General features: G+C 51.2%; 4 protein-coding genes across 4 annotated transcripts; 2 read left to right on the top strand and 2 right to left on the bottom strand.

Moving 5' to 3' along the window:
- Positions 1-1,869: 1,869 nt before the first annotated feature.
- CLUP02_03586 (uncharacterized protein) lies at positions 1,870-4,552 on the bottom strand (the record flags this gene model as incomplete). The annotated part of the gene is made up of 12 exons (XM_049282606.1): positions 1,870-2,062; positions 2,152-2,285; positions 2,374-2,459; positions 2,512-2,785; positions 2,875-2,973; positions 3,028-3,381; positions 3,439-3,609; positions 3,677-3,754; positions 3,842-3,867; positions 3,929-4,131; positions 4,225-4,455; positions 4,518-4,552. 12 exons carry the CDS (start codon positions 4,550-4,552, stop codon positions 1,870-1,872), a joined length of 1,884 nt encoding a protein of 627 aa, XP_049139749.1.
- Positions 4,553-4,700: 148 nt separating this feature from the next.
- Positions 4,701-9,835, top strand: CLUP02_03585 (uncharacterized protein; the record flags this gene model as incomplete). Its single annotated transcript, XM_049282605.1, has 22 exons — positions 4,701-4,810; positions 4,891-4,923; positions 4,978-5,153; positions 5,304-5,407; positions 5,474-5,971; positions 6,067-6,226; positions 6,314-6,413; positions 6,494-6,552; positions 6,624-6,853; positions 7,055-7,173; positions 7,227-7,324; positions 7,375-7,442; positions 7,514-7,882; positions 7,941-7,967; positions 8,030-8,047; positions 8,107-8,303; positions 8,365-8,525; positions 8,580-8,717; positions 8,801-9,127; positions 9,337-9,619; positions 9,686-9,749; positions 9,812-9,835. The coding sequence occupies 22 exons, from the start codon at positions 4,701-4,703 to the stop codon at positions 9,833-9,835; spliced, it is 3,363 nt and encodes a 1,120-aa protein (XP_049139748.1).
- A 245-nt stretch (positions 9,836-10,080) lies between these two features.
- CLUP02_03584 (uncharacterized protein) lies at positions 10,081-10,819 on the top strand (the record flags this gene model as incomplete). Its single annotated transcript, XM_049282604.1, has 2 exons — positions 10,081-10,234; positions 10,311-10,819. The coding sequence occupies 2 exons, from the start codon at positions 10,081-10,083 to the stop codon at positions 10,817-10,819; spliced, it is 663 nt and encodes a 220-aa protein (XP_049139747.1).
- Positions 10,820-14,235: 3,416 nt separating this feature from the next.
- CLUP02_03583 (uncharacterized protein) lies at positions 14,236-15,405 on the bottom strand (the record flags this gene model as incomplete). Its single annotated transcript, XM_049282603.1, has 1 exon — positions 14,236-15,405. The coding sequence occupies one exon, from the start codon at positions 15,403-15,405 to the stop codon at positions 14,236-14,238; it is 1,170 nt and encodes a 389-aa protein (XP_049139746.1).
- Positions 15,406-16,141: the final 736 nt, after the last annotated feature.

Raw genomic sequence — 16,141 nt, 5'->3', positions numbered from 1 at the left:
GTGCGGTCAGTGGGTGGACGCGAGGGGAGAGGACGGGTATACCTCTAAGTACCTTATTATCGAAGAAAGTTAATTCTTTCTAAGTTATAAGTATAAGAATATAGTTTTAATAAAATAGTATAGTACTTACTTAGTACTTAAATTAAAATATTTTTTAAACTTATTATAAAAGAAAAATAATTATATTATTAACTACTTATTATTGAGGTTCGTAACGCTATAGCTTTAATTATAATAGCTTTATTTATAATAGCTTTATTTATAATAAATAAAAAGTCTAATTATAAGTCCTTTAAAAGCCTCTCTTTAAGGGCTATAAGAGCTTTTAAGTTTATTAAATTAAAATACTTACTAAAATATTAATAACTAAACTAATTTTATAATAACGGCCTTAATAACAAAACTAAGAAACGAACTAAGAAATAATATTAAAATCTTTATTAACGTTAAGTACGATTTATAAAATATAATAACATAGTTATAGAATATTAATAATATATCTTATATTAAAAAAATTGTTATTAATATTAATAAAATAAATAGGGTTATATTAATATAGTACCTCGGCTTTTTTCTATAGCTCGAGGACTATAATTTTAAATAATATTAAAAATTTATTAAAAAGCTTTTTTAAATATTTTAGTATATTTATTACTATTTTTATAATAATAAAACTCTTAGTATTTATATATAAATATAAGTTATTTATTTTTAAATAATAATATTAACTTATTAATAAGTTATTAAAATTATAATTCTAGGGATCCCTTAACGAGGGAGAGGGTAGAATAGAGGAAAGGATAGGTAATTTATAAAAAGGGTTAAGGTTAAATAGTACGGAATTCGAGGGCAGGGTAGCGTCTATATATACTGCGGCAATCCTCTAGTAATGCAAAACGATAGAGTTAAACAGTGGACGGGTATACCTCATTCTCGACCCGCGTGCCATACTCCCAGTCCCCCGAAGGCCGATACCCTAGTCCCAGATCCACGATTGATTGGCGCTGCAAGGCGCAAGAGGGCAAACTCGACTGACAAGCTCTCTCACGCCTCTTCTGCCCTGTCGATATTTGTCGGTCGGTCGGTTCTGGAATTCCCCGTCAGACCCTGTTCGAGCTAGGTTGCCCAAACGCCAGTGGGCGGAAGAAACCAGCCAGGGTGCGGATACCTTGGGGCAAGGCAAGGCAAGGCAAGGCAAGGCGACGCCGAGCCTTGTCCAGGGCAAGCAAGCTCAGGGCTACGTCCAGCTGGCAGCTGGGGCTTGAACTTGCCCAGCCACATTTGCTCCACGGGGTTCCCGGAGCTGGTGCATGTCTGCCATGTTGATTTCCAGATCTTGTTCCCCATCACACATGTTTTTTGCTCCACGCAAGACCCATCTCTCCCAGATAGTAAGGTCGGTCGGACAGGTCCTTTTGTCAAAGATGTCATCTTTGAGGCGTTGAACCCAGAGATGACGACTGCGGGGTTCGGCTTGGCTTGAATTGACAAAAGGTTTTCGGAGTAAAGGCGAAGAATTGGGAAGCTGCTGTGCGTTACCGTAATTTGCAAAAAAACCGATTCACGGTGCAAGAGCACGAGAAATGCGTTATCAAGCCTCAATGCTCTCCTCGAGTACTGAATCCTCGCCTGGGTACCTGACTAGTTGAGCATTGGTCTTGGTCCTATGGATGAGCTAGCACTCAGGTACACTGCTGAGTCATATTCAGATTATGGAGTACACTAACACGCAGGCTTGCGCAAGATGAGTGACTTTGTTGACCACAGCCTCGCGCAATTGAGAGAGAGAGAGGGGGGGGGGTTTTTCGCAGCCCGAGTAGTGAGAACAGCAATCTACGTAGTAGGTATTTCCGAGTCCGCCGACCGGGTCTATCTGCCTGTCGAGTATCCCATGGGCGTGAGGAACTCAAAGAGGGACTGATTGACTGAGTCGCGAACAAGCCGAGCTTTTGAGACCCTCTGTTTCCCCCCATGCTGTCCGCCTTTGCATATGTTGCTCGTGTCCTCTCCATTGCGGGCACCGGGTATTTCAAAGCTCGTCAGAACTCTCGACAGGCATTGGCTACCAAGACAGTGATCCGAGAATGCGCCTTTTTCTTTCCCTCATTTTTCCTTGCTGGGCACCTCGTTGAGGGTTAGCTAAAGGCGGACCAGAGTTGCGTGCCTGCATACACCCAACGCACAGACAACGGCGCCAGAGCCGTTTTTCTTCTCTGTTTCCACTGTCCCACAGAGGCGGGACGACTGCCTATTCGCTCAAAGGTAGAGGTAATGGAGAAGCAAAGCTGCAGGCTTGACCAGACAGGCGGGGGCCGGGGATGGTGTACGTAGTGTTAGTGGCTCAAAGAAGTCTTTCCAGCTCGTATGGCAGACCAGCAGTGAGTGTGACGGTATCCATGGCCATGACCGCAAGATACGCAGGGTAGATCTCTGTACGTATGCTGCTTCGTAATCCGCAACTCAATTCAGGTCAGCTTTCAAATCGCGTCTCGCAGCACGGCAGGCGGGTACGTAACACGGGACCGAGGGCGACTATGGAGTAGTACAGCGTATCCAGAGCTGCGCAGGTACGGACGTAGGCCAGTCCCATTTTCGGGGCGAAGGGATAATGGGGACGGCACGGTGCAGCGGTGCGGCAGAGCAAAAGCAAGCGCACATGGGAGCTTGGCTTGTCTGGTACTGCGTGCATAGTGAATCCGTAGGCCGCCAAGCGAAGCCGAGGCCATCTGCAGGGGCACCGGACTAGGTACGGCCTGGTTATCCAATAGGCATGGCAAGCAAGGTCCTAGGGACGCAGAGTGATGGTGGTGGCTTCGATTGGGTTCTGGCTTTCTGATACTGGCGATGACCGGACTAGTGGTAGGTACGGAGTACTTTCGCAGCCAGTTTCTGCGGAGCCCGAGAGACGAGAAATGCTCTCTGCATCAGTACAGCGTACGGATACTGCCAGGTTCTGCAGTACAGGGCTTTCGACTGTTCAGTGTCGAGCCGGTGAGAAAGAAAGTTTGCCAGGCCCTTATTACGTACCTTGGCTGCTTTACGCAACTGGGCGACGCAATGTGCAGTAGTCCGCAGATGACCGTACGCGGTGTGTTCTCTTTTGGGTTGAGGAAAGGAACAAGATCCCGGTCGGATTCCACGTAGTATCGGCGGGCTGGAGAAGGCACCAGGGTTGGCCGAGAGGACGGGAAGGAAATCCAGGGCTCCGGGGATGTGTCGACGAGTGAGAACCTTCAGTTCGGGACAAGAGACGCGGGTGCTTAGGTTGTTGGGATCCCGTATGCCGTATCCTGTGTTCTGGGTTCCTGGGAAGATTACGGCCAGGTGAAGGTCGGATTGGGGAGTCGCATGGAAATTGCTGCAGACTGATTCAGAACGTTGCTATGTGGGTTGGTCGCGCGGTTGTAATGAGTCGCTCTGATTGGGGAATTGATTGACATTGGGTTTGCCGGACAGAGTGAAGTGATGGACGGATAAGGCGGGCGAATTGAAGAAACGAAATGAAGCTTTCCAGACGGTCGGATAGTAAGTCATGGCTAGCCTGTCTGGCAGCTGTCTGGTAAATTGCATGTCTTTCCGGGACGAAGTGATGAATTTAGCAAATGGCGACTGACCGGGGGATGCAGGCGGGAAAAAAGGGATTACTTAGTGACATGATTGCTGTATTCGAACGAACTTGCGGAGAAAGTGCAGTGGACAACGGGAGTCGTGAATTTGGTAATGAGATGAACCCTCTGCCACACTGGGAGAGAAACTATGAACACTCGTGTCTATTGCACCTACTCAAATTTCCTCTCCCATGCTTCATTTCTCTATTCGTAAGGTACTTGCCTACTCGTACCTTCCCTGACATTGGGGCATTCGTGCCTTACTCAGACGCAGGTAGGGTAGGTAACTTGTAGTAATTAATTAGGTAGGTGCATATCACAAGCTCTATCGGATCGGCAGCTTGCAATCTGATTATGGCCTCCCGCTCCGGCTTTGGCTCCGGCGGCCATGACTCTTACTGGTCGGTTCAAGTGGTCGTTTCCGGAAGGAAGACGGACACAAGGGAAACATGGCAGTCCGGGAAAGCGAAACCCGTTGCGTAGGAAGGAGACGTCCAAGGCGGGGAGGGGGCGGGACGGGAACCTAGACCAGTGAGGTAGAGACACAGCCAGAATCCAAAGGTAAAGAGAGGGCACAAGGAAGGAAGGCATGTCCAAAGGTACCTACCTACCTTACTCATCGCATATCCTTGCCCATTCCTGCCTATGTATCTTGGTTTTAGGTAAGACAAGGCAAGGTGCCTGAGAAAGGTACGTGTATTGACGACGGGAGCTCAAGTGTCTGACGGGAGTAGGTTGGCATCTTGCGCCTGCCATTTTGAACTTCAGTCCCCTTGAGTCCTTGACTCCTTCCGCCGTTGAGTAACCGTCGCTCCACACCGTTCTCTCCCACGAGTCCCAGTTGGCCCTAGCGTATCTCGAGTATCCACACCTGCACCTGCCTTAGTGTACTGTGTACCTTAGGTAGACCTGGGTTGCTGCAGGAAGCACGCAGACGGCAGCATCAGCAGCACCTCCGACCTCGATTTTAACCCTTACTTTACTGTTCAGGGAGTACGTAGTTCTCTCAACAGTGTGATTGTTGAACTTTCACCGTCTCAAAACAAGGAAGGCAGGAACAGGAAGAAGAACACACGCAGGCAAAATGTGGGAATGGAGACGAACTACAAGTCGCAACTGCGTGCTGCCCTGAACCCCACGACTCGATCCACTCGACCCAGTCAGAATCCAGGGGTCCTGCGTGCCTGCTCAATCCACCTTCAGTAAGTGGAGGTAGCCAGAATCCACAGACACATGGAACCTGGAAGGAACTTGGGTTGGCGACTGCAACTGCAACTGCAAGTCTGCAACTCGTGGCACGACGAACCCAAGGCCGGTCAGTCTTTTAGGGCTTTTTCTCGCCCTCTCTATTCGTACATGCTGCATGCAGATTATCAAAGTACCTGGCCGGTCATTTACTCGCGAGTTGTCCGCTCAATCAATGTGGCATTTTCCATCAAGTCCATGAGCAAGCCTTGATCACCAAGTCATGCCTCCAGAGTCCAAATTACATCGGTATTGACACTCGACTCGAGCCCAAGGCGGCACAGGCGGCGGTTGGCTTGCGTTGCCGTAACTGAGGTGGGGTAATCGGCGATATCTCTGGGTCACGGAGTTCTAGGCCTAGACCATTGCTTTTTCTTCGGCCCAAGGTTGGAACCTGAGAGCTGGGATGGCACAGGACTACGGCGTAATATTCACTAATCAGAACTGCAGAGTCAGAGAACTTCCCGAGCCTTGTCTTCAAAGCCCCAATGGTCGACGGGCGGGCGGGCGGGCGGACAATTGTTAAGCAGGCGAGATACCGAGAGCGAGCCTTGGTTGCTGAGCGCAATTCGACATCTTAAGCTTCTCGACACACACACACAACTTGTTTGACTTCACAGCACTCTCATTGTCAACTTAACTTTGGTTGTCAAGGCTATAGCTGCGTACTATTCCACGTAGAACATTGGACCTACGGCGGGACGATTTACCCGAATCAGAAGGGAAACAGGTCCGTTTACCCCAGAACAAATGCAACGGCATGCTCCTCATCCTCATCCTTCTGGCGGGCCAAGGTTCCTATGGAAAGCTCCCCGACGTTGGAGCCCGCCAACCCTGTGCTTGCGCATGTGTCTGTGCCTGTCAGACAGCTCCCTGGTTCTCTTCTCACAAGCGATCCTTTTCCTCGAGCCAAGTCCGGCATCTATATCACCAAATACTACTTCAGGCCACCATTGGCTCGAACGTCAGACCCTTCGATTGGAGCGACAGGCGGAAGAAGGGTGGGCGGGTACTATGGAATTCAATGCACTGTGGGCAAGGCCGCTTCGCAAGAAACGGGGACTATGAAGCCGGTCCATGTCAACGTTGCAACGGTTGGACGTCAAGGATGTTCTGCAGTACACTAGACGGCGCTCTCTCCCGCCCCTCCAGCACCAGCCTGTGTGCCTGTCTTGTCTTTTTTGGCAACCTTGCTCAACCGAACGCACGGTAGGTCGCGCTAACCAGCCAGTGGCAGCAGAATACCACTATCAAGGCACTCGTGTACAGTACGGATATGGTTGGGAATCTCTCAATTGTTCCTCGTGCTGGTGGTGTTTCTTCTGCCCACTCTCTACTTGACGCAACACTTCGCTACATTGTTTGTGTTTCTTGTGGCAACCTATGTCACCATAGTTCATCGTCCCGCCTGGGGTCTAATATAGAAATGGAAACAATAAGGTTTGTGACGTCTTGTTAAGGCCACAAGGCGGACCAAAAGGTTACTTTAGCGAAAGTCAAGCGAATACAGGCTTATTGCAATTGGCAAGACTGGGAAATGGACCAGTCAACTCTCGCCTTGTCGCGCCTCGAGCATGCTCAATAGACAACTCTGAGTATTCAATGTACCTTACCCATCCTACTGACTCAATTCGATAAAGAATGATGGGCACCACTAGCCTCATCAGCAAATACCTGAACTACAGCGAGATCAGCCATTGTTCGCACGGGTAGCTCTTCATGGCAGTGGACCTCTGGTTTGTCTGTTCGTTCCCCTCTAACCGATATGAGCATCTCTCGTTGGCGTCTTGACCAACCTGCCGCCACCTCGATGCTATTCGCTCATCTTGGCCATTGTTGTTGGTCCCACGCCATCACCAACCATTTCTCTCTCTATGCTGATCCTTCCGCATGTTGCTTTGCAGGACATCCAAGAGCTATTACCCTGCGGCCGGGAAATTGGATACATCGTGTTGGAGGGTCGCGTCTCGGGCCAGTTGGATGCCAGAACACCGGGGGCTGTTCTTCATCAAACCACACATGACAGCAACTAGGTTTACAATGCAGCTTACGGATAGCTAGCTAGCTGACTTGCAGCCTCGGCCGAGGATATGAGGGACGAAAAGTCATGCTTACGACTCAGCTATTGTCAACTCATCTGTAGGCTGTAGCTAGCTGTATCGCGGGTTGAACCTTGGCGGTTGCAACGCCGTCATTTCCAGAACGCGAACCCTGGGACGTTGTTGGACTTTGCCGCATTCGTGCATTTCTCCTCTCAAGATTCGTGGCCGGGCAGGTCGGCTAGGACGGCCAATTCCGACGCCGTCATTCGCGAGCTACCGTCAGCAAGTCTATCCGCAGACGCGCCGCTCAACGCAACGCATGTCCGCACAGGTTCCACAACGATCAACCACTCCTGTCAGACTGCATGATCGGTCCGAAGGACGCGGGACAAGGCATAGAAGGCATAGAAATGAAGAACACAATTAACCGTATCTTGAAGGAACACTGAGGTGGCAATTGCCAACTAAGGTACGAGAAGGGGAAACAACCGACCTCAGTCATCCGGCCGAGGCTCTAGTTCCAGACCTCGGACGCAACGAAGAAAAGGTCAGCCAAAAGGCAGACACATATCAATATTGCTTGTGCCGTCGCTGCACGTAGAACAAAATCTGGAATAGGCTGCCCTAACTATGGCCTTGAATGCGGAGAAGGATGGGAATCCCGGGGAACACATGCCTGCAGCATGGTCTTCAAAGTCGTCGTTCAAGGGACCGATCTCCAAGGGCTCGATTGTCGGTTTCTCGACGACGCGCCTATATTCCGGGAGAGGAACGACATCATTTCCTTCTTTCTTCTATACTCAGGATTGGTGTTGGTATTCCGTCGATCAGCCCCAAGGCAGCGTCGCGTTGGTTGCAAATAGCCGCAGCTTCACGCAATTATTATCTTCCCTGATGTCTGTATCCACGAGTAGTGAACGGCTGAATTGGAGGATCACAGAAGCTGCGGCTCACGACGAGGGCCAGCTAGTCTCTTCCCTTTCTTCAGTTTGCGAATGCTGCAATCGCACGGTATATGGTGTATCTCGACTGAGACTCTGCTGAGGACCGCCGATCAATGGCCGCCGCTTCAGTCCTAACCCCCGCGTACCTTGGAGGACTCGCTGGGATACATGACCCTGCACTGTGCCACAGCTAGGCATCGAGCACATCGTTGCAGCAGCATAAGCTAACGACAGATTCGTCAGTCGGTGTGACGGTCCAACTGCTAGCTGCGTGCTGCCGATGCCCTCAAAGAAGTGCTGATCGGCCTTGCGAGTCTGCAAGGTCCCGCGAAGCTTACATGGAAGCCCAAGAGAAGGCCAGATGGCCTGTTTTCGCGGCCTACGCTACGCCGTGCATGCATGAGCATATTGCCAAAATGCCAGTCTCTACCTACTCCATACCTGTATCACCACTGGGAATCGCCGTGAGATACAATAACCCAATCCTCAGCAATTCTGTTGGGCCAGAGGACACCCATCCCACAGTGTGGACGAAGTCTCTAGGTCGAGGCAGCAATCATCGTACAATACTCTGTACGGATACATATCATTACACCAAACTTGGGCCTTTTCAGCTTCAGGCACAAACCACCAACAGGTGAACCGAGTGTCACACTTCTCTTCTACTTCCATCTGGGGAGATGCTGGTGAGACGGGTTCGCGTTCACTGCTCTTGATTAGGTAGCTGTCAATTCTGGCAGAGAAGCTTGGACTCTCGACTGGTCGTCTCGTAACCCCAATCTTCCCAAGTCCCAACATGCTTCCAACATCACGCCACAATCACCAGCTCACTTCTCAACACCCATGGCTCATCAGTGCCGTCCGCGGATTACCCAAACGTGACTAATTTTCCTCTGACCGCTGTGTTAGAAATACGGTCGATCTTATTGCAAAGACTGGAGGCGCTACACTAACACTACAGCGAGGATTCTTCAAGGCAATCGTGTCATCGATCGAGAGTTTCAACCGCATTACGACCGCGCCCCGAGCAGGGGAGATCCCGATAGCTTATCCAGACCGGCGCCGGCTCCTCATGTGCCGTCTGCAGTCCCGGTGTTGATGTGTCCGGCTGCATCCAGTCTGTCGCTTTTGAGTCTTGAACACAATGGAAAGCCAGACTCGGGCCATGCTGCCACTGGATGGCAAGCGGCCCAGCTTTCCAGAAATGAACCGTCGTTTCATCTGCTCTGCCTAGTTGAGCGCCGTGAGGCCTTGTCGGCAAGCAATCCCTCTCCAGAAACAGGCGACCGTTGAAGTGGTATCGCGGATCGAATGATGTTCCCTGTCAAACTCCGCGTTGCTTGGACCCAGAGTTCTGCCCGTGCTTCTAGCAGTCCATATCTGCAATAGCAGTTTTTCTATTATAGCGCTTTTCCTATCGCTTTCTCGTCCGTCTCTCGCAGTTTCCGACACTGTTCATCTGTCACGTTGGAGTTTCATCACGTCGACGCATACCAGCCTCTTCTTATACAGACGGCATATATACCGAGTTATCGAGTGCAGATGATGGGGACATCGCCGACGCAGCGTGTAAGCGATGCGACAGCAAACCAAGGTTATCGCCGCGTCCGTCAGAGAGGATCCGGCTCATCGATGCTCCAAACGACCCGGGCATCCTCCGGCCCCCAAAGCCGTCGATCCCGGGAGCGGCATATGGCTTTCGGACGCCCACCTTCGGATGGTCCATCGACGAGCTAGGCACAACCCAGAGGTTCTTTGTCAATCTCCTACAAACCAGCGCGTAACGTTCCCAGAGGCAGTCCTGTCAAACTTTGTCCGCTAACGCTCGGACGGTAGTGATCAGCAGAAAAGATGAAGGAGGTAGTTGTGGGATGGAGAGAAAAGTTTTCTCCGCCGGCGCTCAGACTCGGGTCTGTCGATCCTTGCCCTAGAGTAGCAGTCCTCTACGAATACTTGGGCAACACCACGTCAGTCGTCAGCCAAGGCTAGACCATGAGGTTGAACGTCTGACGCTGGTCGAACCAGCGGCGGCTATTCTTATCTCTCTGGTCTCACTTTCTGCTCTCATGATACTTCCCTATTGTGTCTGATATCCCGAGCGGTGATAAACCGCCCGATCTGGACCTGACGCCACCAACGTTATTCCCTGTGCTGGCCTATGGATGTTCCCAGAGCAGATCTGATGCGAGAGCGTTTGAATATACGTACTGCATATACACAAACGCGGTGACGACGTCGACAATGGCCTGCAGGGTCATCTTGATATCTGATCTCATTCGATATCACACTTGCTTGGGGTCTGCCTTTGTCGGATACAACCAACGAGATCCCCCTGTCACCCTTGACAGCCCGAACTCTGGCCGTGCGCATCCGGCCCGTTGGTGTTTGGCGAATTGTATGTCTCGGGACGGCTTGATGCCCAAAACCCGCTCGCAGGCAGACTGACGGACAGACTGGCTGAACGATTCGAGCCCCCCGCACAGACAATGAAGACGACGCCGGTCGTGTCGTTGATGGGGAACCCGAACAGAGAATGTTGTGTTTGCATGTTGGTGCCGTATTTGCTCGCGCAACTGCCGGCCTTCATCGCCGGGGTCGAGGAAAACTATTGGAGCGCGGCGTGGGCGGAACAGTCTTCCCTTCAGGCTTCTACTCCCCTTCACGTCCCCCATGCGAAGGATCGACCTGTTTCGGCCAAATTCGATGGATCGTCCGCCCCAAATTCGGAGGATATTGGCTTGGGATGCGGGAGAAGCCGGGGGGTGAGGGGCCCTTTCTAAGTGGGCAAGCCACCATCGACAGACATGTCCAGGATTGCATCTTCGTGTTCTCTTTTTATCGCGATGGAAATTGGCCCGCAATCTTGTCGATGGGGTTCGTCGTCGGCATCAGGACGGTGTCCCTGCTGCTCGCCGCTGAACGGGCCCTTGCCAGTTCGGCCAACAACTCACGAGGCAGACTAGCAGTTGCTGGAGCTTGAAGCTCTCTGTTGCCCGCCGCCACTTCTTCTTGGGGAGCGTCTGGCGATACGAGAGAGAGACGTGACTGAAGAACCGCCTGAGCTAGAACAGCTCTTATGAGACGACTTGAGAGGGAATTTCCCGCATAATGTGACTTCCGGTCTGTGGCCCCCCCTCACGTCTCAACGACGACTGTTGGGCTTTGCTAAGGTACCCGTAGCCTCGTGACTAACGCAAGCCCGCCGCGCCACCCTGCAACTAACAGCCTAAAAAGCTGCTGGACCAAAGTCAAAGTAGACCGCGGGTCCACGGATAGCTGTCAAGTAGGCTGTGTCTGTTCGCCTGTTCCGTGTGCTTTTGAGTCGTGGTACTGGTTCGGTGGTAGGTACTCCGTACGGATATCGCAACCCGCGTTCTTCTTCTTCAGGGATTCCATCGGAGCTGTCCCCGAGATAGCTCCATGGGAATGTCTTACTCTGAGGCAACGCCAATGGCGTCTCGATGAAGGGGGCAAAGTGGTGCCGAGTGATGGGGACTTTGTGACGATCCTGCTCGATATTTGGGCTGTTTCATGACCAGAGAAATTTAGCTACATCTAGCAGGACTTGAAAACTAGGCCGTGGCTTCACATGCTGCGTACGCAGCATCCCACCGAGGTTTTCTTGCGCCGCGAAGAAGCCGAGATAGATGCATGAGCTTCCTTCGTGGATCTTCTTTGGAGAGCGAGAGGGCATTGATTGATCGTGTGCCGCAGTCCACCCCCTGAGGGACATTTCTTGAACTATCTGACTTTGGTTAAGACCGCTTCAACTTACGTCTGCGGTGCTTTGGGGGCCGCTCGTGGAGAAACAGGAAAACACGCTAATGCCGAGCGTTGGCTTACTAGTAGGGTATGTGGTCTGGGAGTCTTGGACTCCTCTGGAGGAGGGAGAGAAGAGATTAGAATCAACCGGTTGACAGTTTGACGCCGGCTCCTTCTCCCCCGTCCGTCCGCCTTAGTTTTGTTTCCCTTCCGATTCTCCGAGGGTTTCTGTTGGTTGGGTTGGCGATGGTGTTCATTACTTACCTACAGTACCTTAGTCTTGGTCTCCTTTGCTGGAAACTACTTTAGTGTGGAAATGACGAAATATTCTTGCGCACGACACCCTCAACTGCGAAACCGAACTTGGTGAACCGGAACACCTGATTATTGGCAACGGCTTCCCAAGCTTGCATTGTATAGTGCAAGGTACATTTTGCCTCCCTTTGGTGTGCGTGTGTGTGTTGGGAAGGGCTTTATTATCTTTTCCTACCTTACTTTGGGTGACTAGGCAAACCGTAAACATCGGATCATCACGGGGAGGACCGGCTGGCTTCGCGGGAACGAGGGAGCGACGGAGAGCTAAGGTGGCTAGAGTCTAGAGGGAAGGCTCGGTGTGCCACTTGTGCCGTTGATTCGGGTTCTAGAGGCTTGTGAGGCGTTCGGTGGTTTGTTAGATAGCGTTGCTAGCCATGTAGGAAACTTGCTCATTGCGAATCGCCTATGATAAGTTTCGGTCCAATGTGTGGCGTGATAGAATGGAGAGACGGGAATTAGCTGCATAAGAACCTTCGTGAAGTATAAACGCCCCCCGCCCCCCCTTTACATATCGAACATGAAGACGACGGAAAAGGGGTGGAGAGAATCTCTCCGCGAGATTTTTCTTCGAAAACTTAATCGGCTGTCTGGCTTTAGAAGGATTTGAATTTCCGTTGGGTCCATCACGCCAAGGACGGTGCCCTGTGACAAAAAGAAAATCCTTCATGAGAGCTAATGAGACTTTTGGTATTTGGGCCGGCTGTTTGGGTCAGGAGAGGCGAGATGTGGACGACTGGCTGGGGACGAATGGTGTCGAAGATTGGGTGTCCGCCCTCAATAAGGAATGGCAAGATAAAACACCGATCTTTAGAAAAATTAGTTACTCTTTCCGTCATCCAGACTAAGTCATGCGTAAAGGTTGACCAGGGTACTGACGTGATGATTCGAAGAAAGCGCTCGAGCTGCATGAACACTGAGTATCCGGAAAGGGGCGAGGACCTACTGATCCATTGGGGAAGGTTTTGCCCTCCTCGATGTTAGACCGAGTTCAAAGCACTGTCAAGAAACAGACTAATTCAGAATATGAAGCTTCTGATGCTTGTGCACACGATGGGAAGCAGTCAGCAGTACAGTCATCCTTCTCTCATGGCAAGCTTAAAGAAGCATAATAAGTTAAGTGGTAGGTAGGCACTATACTGTTTTATCAAAACTATTTTCTTGTACTTGTAAATTTCAAAGAATTTTATCCCTCAATAACCAAGGTACTTAGATGGTTATGTATATACATCCAAAGAGATTGTGTTAAGAAATGCTTTATAAGGGTGAGCTGTGATAAGCACCAATAGTCAACCTGGAATGGGGAACCTTCTCATGATGACCCTCTGAAGGAAGCGCAGGTCAAAAAACACTGGTACTTTGTCTACCTCTGAGCGTAGTTTACACAACGCGGCCACAGATGTTGAAGCTTTCATAACGTTGCCATTGTCGGGAGCAGTCGAGGGCCGGCGTCGCTTTCATAGAGCTGGAACGGCCCATCCACGCCCACAGCCGGTGAAATGTGACTGATGAGTGTCCCGTGACCCTTCTATATGGTTGAATAGAATAAGCTAGGTGATGTCCAGATGTACGGCATTAGTTGTGTGAAGCGCAGCACTTGGAGACGAACAGCGTCGACTATGATAAGCAATACCGGACCAAGTTGTGGTTATGTACTTTCGCAAAGACAGGATGCTAGAAGTGTATTCACCTCGCCTGTAAAAGGGCAACAATCGTGATGGAATGGGTTAGCTGAGAATGCTTATTCCAGGTGGTGACTCTGGTCCCGTTATAGTTTGTGTGTGAGTCTGCAGGTGTCGATACTTGGTGTAGTTGTAGCGATCCTGATAAGCGTCTTGAGTACACATCACAGACCCAATTCGAATGTCAAGTTACCCTGTCCACCGAGGTTGCCAACGAAGTTTGGGCCATGAGACGTATGCCCTGTCATTGTACTGTGGCTGTTCTTTAGTGTAATTTCACTTGGATGTTAGATCCTAATTATATTGATCCTGCAACTAGCAAAGCTGAGATGTCATGTATTGTCAAAGAAGACTTGAAGCCCTCGACCATGAACCTCGAAAGGTTACACATCTCCAGCTGCCAAGTAATACAATTCAGAGTAGCAAGTCTTGTTACATCAGAAGAGATTTGTTTATCGCACAATGTGTTCTCGTTGGATTTGACTTTCCAGAAAGTTGAATTTTCGCCCGAACTGTACACAAATAAAATCCTTGGTTCGGAGTTTTCTTACAAATTCCATTCGTTTCCCAGCCCAGTTACAACCCAATGAAACTCCCCAAGCCATGATGTGAGAACAGAGACGACCCAAAATATCCAGCTTCATTTCCAGAACCAGCTGCCCTTGTCCTCAATATCATCGTCCTCTCGCTGGTCACGGCCCCTGTTTTTGTAGCCGCCGGTCGAGAAGCTCGCCGACCAAGTGTAGTTGGACTGTCTCTCCGTCTGCTTACCAACCTCCTCGCCACTCTCGTTGTAAGTCGTGATAGTCTTGGTGATGTGTACGTTTCCCTTGCCGTCCTCCCGTTCTTGCACCTTCTCGACGACGCGCCATCCTTGGGGTAGACCTTGTGGTGAGAGATCCTTCGTCGAGGAGTAGTTTCTGGGGGTCGGCGCCGTTGATGTGGACGTCTCTCGCGAGGTGTTCAGACGAGCTGACCCCATGACTGAAAAATATGAATCCTCCTCCGTCTCTCCGTGGTCCTGTGGGGGGCGAACTGAGGACTCCTGTGCCGGATTCTCTTCCGTGACAGACCTCCGCCTCTCCTCCGGGGCCGAGTCATTTCGGGAAGATTGTGTCCTTTGGTCTTTGAATGGGTCGTTCTGCTCTTGCAACCACCGTTGCCAACGCTCACTCACGGCCCTGTCCAACACCTCTGGCCTTGGTTCCCATCCATCCCACAGACCTTGGCGAGTGAGCTGGTGAAGCCAAAGCATCGGGGGCAGACCATGAGGGAATGAGTCGCGAACCTCCTTTTTGAAGCGGACACGTCCGTAAATATCCGGCAGATCCTGACCGCTGCTCACCATAAGCAGATCCTCAAACGCATCCTCGAATCCGAACAAGGTCGGGTCCTCCCCGTTGGGAAGGTCCCGAGGCACAGGCTGCGGCATGTCATGGAGTCGTAATGGTGAATAGGGCGAGTCGATGATGAACGAGAAGCACATGAGCTGGTACAGAGACTCAGTGACCTCTTCGGCCTTGAAGAGGGCTGAGATGGACGACATGGGGCCGAAGAGGTCAAAGACGGTGGGGTGCGGGTGCTGCGTGGATGACACACGGGGCTGTAAGTTCGTGTTGTTGTCGGTGAGCGGCCTTGTGTCCTCAAGCTCTTTTTCACGGGATGGCAGAGGCGGTTCCGGCCATGAGCTGTTGAGACGTGATACGGCCGAAGGAATGCCCAGGAACCGCTGGAAGGCCGATGCAACGTGGTCGTCGACTTTCTGTTTAAAGCGGACGAAGACGTTGTCTGAAGAGTTGCCGTTCGACATGGTTAAGATGAGATGGATTGTCGGGTGTGTTTCGAGGCTATAAGTCAATGACTTTCGCGCGTCTGCGTCTCAGTTGATGAGACGCGTTGTTGAATGGATTCTACTGTTGGTCGTAAACAGTTGGCGAGTTTGCCTTCGGTTGCCAGTCAAAGGCGCGAGGCCTACATAGGAGAAGATGGGATGTTGTTTGCGGAATCAATTGACGGAACAACAGTCGATGAAAATGACGACGTTGTCGACTTAATATCAGGTCACCCGGCAGTGGCGATCGGGGAACGGCGGGGTCTGCAAGCAGGTATGCAGTCAGTTGATAGGTCGGAGACTCTGAAGTTCCGACAATTTCCCAACAACCTGGGATTGGTGGAGAGCATGGTGACGGCACACGGCGGGAGGAGAAGCCCGGGTCCAACGCGCAAGCCACAGCCCGTCCATGGCTGAGGCATAGCTCAGGCTGGCAGCAGTGGCAGGCACGTGTGATGGCGAACTCTGGTAAGTGGCCAGGGTGCACTGCTCAATCGGTTAAACGAGGCACTAGGCGCCCCGATAACAACTACGAATACGTCGGCTCAGAAGAATGCGGATACGCGGATGGACCCCGAGGCTTGGCCCGGTTGCCCCGGCCGGTTACGTTCCAAGCGAGCCGCTGTCTCTGGCGACTCGGCGAGTGCCTGAGAAAAGGTATCCGTACCTCCCTCCCACTTGAAGCTGTGGCTAGAGTTAGTACCCTTTGCTCGGT

Source organism: Colletotrichum lupini, chromosome 2 (assembly GCF_023278565.1).
Source record: "Colletotrichum lupini chromosome 2, complete sequence".
NCBI lineage: Eukaryota > Fungi > Ascomycota > Sordariomycetes > Glomerellales > Glomerellaceae > Colletotrichum > Colletotrichum lupini.
Note: the sequence above shows the minus strand (reverse complement) of the source record. Positions and strands in the feature narration are given on the sequence as shown.